Source organism: Anneissia japonica, unplaced genomic scaffold (genome assembly GCF_011630105.1).
Source record: "Anneissia japonica isolate Jap-2015-1 unplaced genomic scaffold, ASM1163010v1 scaffold287579_len849171_cov184, whole genome shotgun sequence".
NCBI classification, from domain to species: domain Eukaryota; kingdom Metazoa; phylum Echinodermata; class Crinoidea; order Comatulida; family Comatulidae; genus Anneissia; species Anneissia japonica.
In genome coordinates this window covers 840,523-850,497 of record NW_022755335.1, presented here as the reverse complement: position 1 = coordinate 850,497, position 9,975 = coordinate 840,523, and the positions used below count along the sequence as shown (strand labels likewise).

At 33.9% G+C, this 9,975-nt stretch overlaps 1 protein-coding gene across 1 annotated transcript in view; it reads left to right on the top strand.

Moving 5' to 3' along the window:
- Positions 1-9,975, top strand: part of LOC117123401 — a gene marked incomplete at its 3' end in the record, with an annotated part of 20,445 nt that extends 10,470 nt beyond the window's left edge. Inside the window, exons 4-8 of the mRNA XM_033269300.1 lie at positions 2,458-2,514; positions 3,792-3,968; positions 4,088-4,202; positions 7,289-9,435; positions 9,859-9,975. Coding sequence (XP_033125191.1) covers positions 2,494-2,514; positions 3,792-3,968; positions 4,088-4,202; positions 7,289-9,435; positions 9,859-9,975 — 2,577 coding nt within the window. The remainder of the gene's footprint in view (positions 1-2,457; positions 2,515-3,791; positions 3,969-4,087; positions 4,203-7,288; positions 9,436-9,858) is intronic.

Here is a 9,975-nt window from a genome sequence, read left to right as displayed (position 1 = left end):
CACATCTTCTTCTAGACTTAGTAGATTTGAAATTGGTGCCTAAGATTAAAAAGCCTAAATCACTGACAGTATGGTTCAGTAAAGCTGTGAGCAACAGGGAAGACCTTTTGATGGTCTTCAACTATTTTTTGTGGTTAGTTTTTTGTGGTTTTCACAAAACCCCGAAAAAGAAAGGGTGGTCCGGGGGTCCTCCACCAAGAAAATTGTGATTCCTAGATGGCACGAAATGAGCTTTCCTGATTTCTCAGGTGCCTTTTAATAACTTTTAAGTTCTTCAAAATTCAAAGTTTCAATGGTCAGGTGAACTTTCTCATTCAGTACCTAACTTGTAAGCAACAGTACTTTGTAAAATATTAAAGTTGTAAATCAGCAATAGGACTTTAATTGTAAGTCAGCAATTTGAAACGACCAGTGTTTCTGATTGTAAGAGGCAGAAAGACACAGAACTTTTGTGGCAAACCCTAATATACTCCCTGTCACATGATCTACACTGACCACTATTTGGTCAGTAATTGTTAATAATCCAAAATATATGGGTGTCCTGGTTGGTCAGTCCTTGTTACCAGGCAAAAGTATAATGGGTGTCTAGATGGAACATTCCAGCTAAATAGTAGCTGCTCGAAGTAAATAAGCCCGTGCTGTCATGCTTAGTACAGTCTTAAGCATGTGCCAAAGCGCTGATGTAACAGAATGTAGGTGAAAATGGCCGTAGTAAAAATGGCCCAAATGACAGGTAGGTAAAAATGGCCCTAATAATAAAATTCTGTATCAAAACTGATTTTTTTAAATCATTAAATGCATTTTTTCGAACTGAAATATATTAGTTTTTAAAAGAATTTAACATCAAATAAATTGCCATTTATATTTCAATTTTTGCACGAATTGCATATTCATAAAAAAAAAATAATAAGCCATAATAACATTTTTTTATTTTTTTTACCATTAAAATGTAAAAAGATAGCAACAATTTAATCAATAAATCAACATAATTCATGCATTTTTTAATACTAAAATAATTAAGTTGTGGCAAATTTCAGGGAAGCGGAATTACAGTTTTTCAGAAATTGTTAACTGCAATGTAGGTATTGCTAAACCCTGCCAAAACAGGCTGTTATGGACATCACATTATTATATTTTTTTAGATAGAAAGAGAGTTCTACAATCATATTAAAGGGTTTGGATGGGGTTCGCAGTGTGTTTGTGGTGTATTTGCAGGTATTTTTCACAAAAAAAAAAAATCAGTTTAACCAAAAAATAGGTGCTTATGAATATATTTAATTTGCTTAGATAAAACAAGTGAGTCAATCACAATTACATGGTTTGATTTTATACAGTGTGTTTTGGGAGGTTTGTGGGGTTATCAATACCTTTTAACCCTCTCATGATTACCTACCTCCCAATTACACGCCATTTTAATTTTTAGAATAATTGCCATATTTATATAACTATTTATACTGTAGTATATCTATATATATGTTGTTTGTACCAAACAATAATCTATTAGTAAACTATGAACCAAATATTTAACAGAATATAGTGGCAACTACTGTAGTTCTACAGTATAAATGTGATGATGACGGTATTTATTACGTATATTTTTAATCTATTGACTATTTTATTCATTTCATTTTAATTATTCCTGCAAAAGTAATATAAATGGCAACTTATTTGACATTTAAAGTAGATTCTTTTAAAAAAACCAAGTTATTTTAGTTTTCAAATATGCATATGACTTAACATTGATTTATTAATTCAATGTTTGCTACAGGGTATTTTAAAATAGTGTAGTTTTATATAGCGCACATATCCATCTAATGTAAGATGCTCAGGGCGCTTGATATGTGGAATATGGCCTGCTTCCCCATACCCAAAGCAAAAGTCTACCATGGTACCCTGATCGTTGGTTGTCTCGCCGTCTTCCTTTCCTGGCCAGCATTTGAGGATTTTGTGAAGGCTGTTCATTAGCGGGAATAGGTGGAGTTGTGTGTTGAAGGTGTTGACTATCTTTTGAGACATGCCTCCTCCTCCTGTTTCCTAACTGATGATAGCAGACTAAGAAAAGAAGGGGGATTAGTAGTCTTGTCCCTGAGGTGGAGGTTGACAATTATCTCATCAAACAAAATGCCCACCAAAATGTAGAAAATACATATACAATTTTTATCTACTGGACGAATTGTGGTTTTTCTCCCCACCGGGCCACTTGCGCCACCCCTGCATGTCCCCGCCCTCATCAAATTTTCGAGCCTAATCAAAAAATTTACTATTTGCTATATTTTAAAAAACATTTATTTTTCCATGGACAATAAAAATAATGACTATCTGAAAGAATGATGTCAAGCCAAAGAAGAGGTGGGAACGTAAACGGCAGAAATACTTTACAAAGATTCATTTTACTTATATTTAAAAAAAAAAAAATATAGAGACCTGCACTATAAAATTTTTTATTTTCATTCACAGAGAAAGTCATTTTAACAGGTAACTCTTCTTCTGAAGATGCTTGAAGAACCCGATGAGGTAAATGATTTGTACAAATATCCAATAACAAACTGAAAATTTTTGTTTTTGATTTTTACAATTTTTTATAAGGTTTGTCAAACATGGTATTAATTTATTTACATGTACATTTCCAGTAATTTTTGCATATATCTACTGTATGTTATGATAAAATTTACGATCTTGTGTGGATTAGAGATTCTGATTCTGATAAGAAGTTTTACCTAAATTCTCCTTATTATCCTTTAATAGTATTAATTTTATTGTTGGTGTTATTGGTATTAAAAATGTATATAAACATACATACATTAAATGTTTGATGATGTTAAAAATTCTTTTTCCAAATTCCAATGTGGTAATAAAGTTATCTTTTACATAATAATAATAATAATAATAATATTTATTTGGCAAAGTAAAAATACAATCTTGCCAGGAGCAAGGAATAGGCACGAGCCCAAACAGTAAAACTGCCCTTGCTCCATCATCAAAACATACAGTAAAGGCAAAAGAGAAACATAAAAAAAAGTAGAACTGATTTTTAAAAATCCTTATTTGAAAATTAACTCAGAATTTTAGTACTGTAAAAAAGAAAGGTAATAAATTTGTAAAAACAAGGAATATCAAAATAAAAACAGAAAAACACAAGTCAGTATCTTGCAATCAAGTATTTAGTTAGTTGAGCTTTGAAATCAGAAAGGGTTGAGGATTGCTGAATTTGTACTGGAAGTTGTTCCCAAAGTCTTGGAAAAATTACAAAAGATGAATTTAAAAAGGTATTGGTTTTGGTCTTCAAATGTATCAAACACCCATCACACCTATCACTTGATCTAGCAAAATCATTAAAGGAAGAGGGACAGTAGACATGCATAATCTTAAAACCAAGGGTAAAGTCTATGAACTTTAAACATATCTTCAATACTTAAAATATTTAATCTATATGAATATGAAGTGTCCCAAGTTCCTTCTTTTCTATGAATAATAATTCTAGTGGCTTTCATCTGTACCCTCTCCAACCTACTAATATTCACATTTTCATTAGGCGCCCACTCAGAACATTTGCTAATTGTGAAATGTACATATTGAACTTATCAAAAACATTGAAAACCCCAAGTTTTGAAAAAATGTCACTTCTGTTTTTTTTAAATACTGTATATCAATTTAACATGGTGTACAAGACTCATGTTACGAAAGCTTACATGTAGTAACACAAAAGAAGGTAAATCTTCCAAAACCACTATAAAAGATTACAATGGATCCAGTTTCCTGGAACAGTTACATTCAAATCATTTTTTTTTCAGAGAGTTTTTGTGGCAGATTTTTCCAATAAGGTGCAGCAGCTCTTTCTTCATGTGCCAGGCCCAGTGGTGTTATGTTGTACAGACATCAGTTTGTCTGATCCAGTGAAAAGTCTTAAAAAGTTTTTGCCTAATGAACTACAGAATAGAGCAAATTTCTACACTGCAAGAAACAAAAAGGTAGTGCTATAGTCAGAAGTAATCTTGTACCACAAGAGTAAACTAAATTATTATATTTATAAATGATGCTAACTACTTTTGCCCAAAATTGACTATGTTGTGGTATGCTTTTTTAACAGTTGAAAACTGAATTATCATTCTATGAACAAGACTTGAAAAATGAATGCAATATTTTCATTCGATTCAATGAGGGACTTGTCGGAGGGTCAGGTAACTTTCCACTGGAACCCTCTGGTAAGATATTAACATATTTATATTATTAATATTATTATTGAAGTAACTATTTATGGATTATATTATCAATAATACTATTATTATTATTACTACTGTATTAGTACTAATTTATAGGACTGGTGTTTCTTTTGAAAGATTTTTACACAGACCCACACAGAAATTTATGGTTTTAAGCTGTTAGACCATCGGTTGCGTCTCAAAAATCGGCTGAGTTTATGAATTCTGTGACCCACCGAACTAGGCTAACTGCTATTTTTACAACAATGTTAATAGAAATACATTGTAACATAAATTTGTATAAAAAATAAGAACAAAACTCGATTTGAATTCGTCGACAAAGTTAGGTGATCCACTTATCAGGAAAAAGAAATCTTTTGGTGCTTAAAAGTATGAATTATGGAAATATACCGTAGCCAGCATTTTTTTAACAATGCAGAACAATATCAAATCTGCCGCCCCTCTTGAGATCATTCAATATTATTTTGAAGAAAGAAAGAGGTAGGTTATGAGTCAGAAGTGGCGTAACGATGGGGCCGGGGCCCTTGTGTATTTCTGGAACTGGGGGCCCTTTTTGGGTCCCGGTCACCAATTCCATCGTGGGATTTTAGATGTGCATTGTTATTCTAAATGTTTTTAACGACGAATAAATGATATAATATGGAGGGACTTTCACAGTTGGAGTGTCTATACCACCTCAGACCCACCATGGTTGGGGCTGAGGTAAGAAAATCTATGAATTATGGCACATTTAGATGGCTGGAAATAGCATTCCCAGACATAAAATTCTGAGAATATAATTTTCTTTTTATCTCCAGTTAAAAAATATTTTGACAAATTTATTGGGGCCCCGGGCCGGCAGCTCCCCCCCCCCCACCACCACTCTTTATTCCGCCACTGGATATAATATGATAGTCCTACAATCAATTTCAGGCAAAATGATGTTGTTGCCCTTGTGGGGCTGAGATAAGAAATGTATTATTATGGCACGTCTAGATGGCCGGAAATGGCACTCACAGACTTAAAATTGTGAATCGTGTGTTGGAAGCACAATGTGTCAATCGCATTAGGCCCTCTATAAACCGTAAGAATGAGCTTAGTGACGCTTTCCTTATTACCTGATTTTTTTTTTTTTCTCAATACTTTCCAACACCTGTTAGCTTATTAGCACAGTATATAAGACCTGGCCTGCCTAATTCCTGTCTCAGTTGCTGATGTGTCGTTGATACGGCGAAATATTCAACACTATTCTTGTGGATTGGTATATTCACTCTTTAGGTCATTTAATACATATTCTCCTTCATTATGAGAGTGAAAAATCAAGTGATATTTGTTCAACTTAATCTACTGAAACTGCAAAATGCAAAATTTAAGTGTTCTTATAAAAAAAAAAACTAATTTTACACCTAAAGTCTAATATGTACCCATTCCATGGTTAATTTTTGTCCTTCACTTAATAAAAGAAAATTGAATATGAATTAAGGCGAGAGAGTTCTGACTGTCTTAATAGCTGGCTACGGTATTGTGCAGAATGTAGTATGCTGGATATTAATGGTATCAGTATAAGATCTAGTAACATTTAAAAAAATATTTATTGGCCTTAGGCTACCATAAATGTTTTTAAAACTTACTTGGCAGTTAGCATCTTTTGAAAATATAAACTAATTTAATCTATAGATTATTTTATTAATTTTTATAATTCCTGAAGAAGAAATTATAAATCGAAACATTACTTTAAAAAAAATTAATTAGGCCTATTTTAGTTTAGAAAAATGCACGATTTATGTTGGCTTTTTATTCAATTCTTGTATTAGCAACAATTAAATGGTTGGAAGAATTTAAAAAAAGTTTTCTTACTAAATTTTGTCATTGGGGCTATTTTTACATACCTGTCATATGGACATTTTTTCTGGGGCTTTTTTTCCGGGAAGTTTTTTTTACAGTAGGGGCCGTTTTTTTCTTGGGCCATTTCTACTATTCAAGTCCATGCTAAATTGTTCTTCCACAACATTTTCCACTTTGTAAGCAGGACCATTTAACCATTCCAGAAAAGTTGCCTGAGAACAGGCTTATTTAATTTGCAAAGTGGCCTTAGCACTTGCAAAAAACAAAAGGACCATAAAGCTATTCTATACCACAGCACCACTAATAGGAGTAGTCAGTTACTGTGGAACTTAGCTAAAAGAAATATCACTACTCAACCACAACTTTTACCACATACTCTATCTGAGAGCTTACACTGGTAGTTTACATTAGGTCTATGTTATTACATTATTCAGATGGTTTCCCTAAATAATGCTATTGTAAGACAAAACAGGAGATTGGCCAATTTCGCAACTCTTGCAACTCGCATTTTGTAACTCGCAACTTGCACTTTGTAACTTACAACTCGCACTTTGTAACTCGCAACTTGCATTTTGTAACTCGCATCTTGCATTTTGTAACTCACAACTCGCATTCTGTAACTCGCAACTCGCATTCTGTAACTTGCAACTCGCATTCTGTGACTCGCAACTTCCATTTTGTAACTCGCAATTCGTATTATGTAACTCGCAACTCGCATTTTGTAACTCGCAACTCGCACTGAAGTAACACTCATTTTTAACATACATGTAACCACAAATGTACTTTGAACAGATTCGGCCACTTTTTCTTAGACAATGCCATACTTGCAAGTGAACTTGTGTAGTTTGTGATTGGCCTAGGGCCTTGCAGCTGAGCCAAACTTCAATGTTAGTCATCTTATGATTTGCTATACCTGTAACTGATAAATTCTCAGTTTTGGTTACAATTTCCCCAATTTCATGATTGCTGGCAATCATTTTTTTAAACAATATAATAGTATTGATATTTTTATTTTTTTGCAAAAGCCATGTAGCATGGATTGCGGGGTCACAGAATTGAACATTTTCAGCCAACCCACTTTCTATATGGTGTAAACTGAAAAATGGAAAAAAAATATCTTTTTAGATATGACAATAATTTATTTGATAATAAATAAAAACATACATCTTATGATATTAAGCGCATATTCTACTACGATGGCTACTGCTACTAAACTACATACTAACATTTTTCATCAATTCAAGGTGATTACCTACAAGACGACAGTGTATATGCAGAATATCAGCCACTTGAATTTACTGAGTTTCATCCTGGGCATGGATATCAAGGTGGTTACCAATCACACCGACATCAACCACCTATTCTACAGAATCCTGCTGTTCATATTAGGCAGCAATTCCCTCCTGAGCCATATACTGTAAATTATCACCAATATAATGAGATACTTTACCCTGGTTATGACCAAAATGTAGAAGCAAACCTTCCTTCCTATAATCCTCGTATGAGCTATGTACCTACAGGAGGGCACACTTATCGTGGTAGTAAAACAAATTCAAGACAAAGAGGCAGAGGAGCTCAACTTAGGTATCCTGGGCCATCCCAAAATCAGTTTCATCGAAGTTCTTTACTACCCGCTTCAACAATTCATAGAACTCCAACTTCACCTGTTGAAAAGGAATTCCAACATAATGCTGGTGCGCGTAGTCCTCCAAGACTAAATTCTCATAGTGTTGTAACTTCAAGTGAAACAAAATCTGTGATTGCAAGCAATTCAGCTATCAATGTGGAGGGTAGTGGTAATATAACTATAAATACGAGATCTGCCCAGGTGATGTCAACCTCCCCAAATACTCTGAAATCAAATGAAAATGTTATGAAAATTTCAGATGGTAATGACAACACAGGTGTTTCAGGAGAAGCAGATGCAAGTTGTGCTTCACTTGTACTAAGTGATGATATTACACAACTTAATGATTATTCAGATGTTACCATTTCTAAATTGTCAATAAAGAAATCTGATCTTGACAATCCGGCGGAATCCTCTATCTCAAGAAGTAGTATCAGCAGCAGCAGCAAAGTATTTAGTCCAGGACTTGCCAGTAGAGATATCGGTGATACATTCTCTGAGAGCCCAAGCAGTGCCACCTTTGCTATTTCTGTTACTAATGTGGAGATTTCAAAATCTCTGGCAGGTAAACCAGTAATTCAAGCCTCTGATAAAGAATCTTCAGTGACTGATGTAATGAATCATGAATTCAAACCTTTAACAACTGGAGATTTTATGTTGACCCTGAAATGTAGACAGTTCTATGAAATACCAAGTGAAATCTTGAGTGATCACAGATGCAAACATACTACGAAGATCAGCATTTCTAGTAATCGTTTGCGAGAAATACCGAAGTATTTAGATATTGACCACTTTCCAAGTATGAAAATTCTAGATGCCTCTAAAAATAAGCTGGTTGATCTCCCAGCAAGCATTGCTGAATTTCTAGGAATGGAAAACTTGGATATCTCGCATAATCAGTGTCGAATATTTCCAGATGTAATTAGCAAATTGAAACGTCTGAAAATTCTAAAAGTCAACAACAACAGTATTGAGTATGTCCAAAAGGGATTAGGTTTCTATAACGATTTGGAGATCCTAAGACTTGAAGGCAACAAACTGACACATATTCCAGAAGATATTAAATATCTTCAAAGCCTTCAATACTTAAACATCTCAGATAATCGACTGGATGACTTCCCTCAAGTCATTTGTCAGTTGAAGAGTCTACAATTCTTGTACATGTCCTCAAATAAAATAAAGGAGGTACCACACTATTTGTACATGAATGAGAGTCTTGAAGTGGTTCAAGTTGACAAAAATCCGATTATTAAACCACCACCTGATGTCCTTGCACGACCAATCCAAGAGATTCGCAGGTACTGCAAAGAAATAGTTGCAGGAAGGTTTAAGGATGACAGAATTCTCATTATTGTTCAGGGAAGTTCTAATTCTGGCAAATCTAGTGTCTGCAGTGCTCTATGTAGCGATGTAACTCAAAGGGCGGTTAAACCCACAGAAGGAATTGAAGAGCGGTCTGCAGTAATCCGTGACATCAATGTCACAATCCGTGACTTTAGTGGTGATGCACATTATAAAGGTCTTACAGAAATCTTCATTGTACACAATGCTTTGTACATACTGACTGTTGATCTGAAAGAGTATAACACCAATGTAGATAATCAGGATTGGTTTGAAATTAATGTTTGGCACTACCTTAAGAAGATTGGTGTAAGCCAGACAGTGTTCATTGTAGGAACCCATGCTGACCTACTTGATGAAGGATCTGTTGAAGGTTTGCTTGAGAGACTAATAAAAAAGGCAGAAACAGCTCTGAAAAATGAGGTACTAAAACCTGAATTTTAGTAGTTACAAATGCCGTATAAGGCTTGCCATCCCAAAACCAGTGTATGCTAAATGTTAAACTGAGTAATAATTAGCATGAGAATGTGGTAGTATATTATACTTGTAGGTCTACTGTACAGGGAAGCTGTATGACATTTATTTATAAATTTGGCAATAAGATGTCGATTCTGGTAAATGACCTCTCATTTTAAAGCTTATAATGTGAAGAATATTAATATATTAAAAAGTCAATTTTCTTGTTTTGGTTACTAATTCTGGTTTTGGTATGATAATTATGCCTTATAGCTTCAACGATCAGTTATGTAAATTGTGTTTCTGAACGGATAATTTCTAAAATTTTCTGTTTTTTAAAGGATAATGCAACATTCATCATAATTCTGGTTTTATTTTTATAAATTTCAGAATAAGTTGTTGCATTTAATGAAAGGATCTGTCAACAAAACTATTGACAGCTTTGATCTGTTGAAAGATGAGGTAACAAGATGTCTTTTGGACAGAAGCCTATTTCCAGAAAGAGGA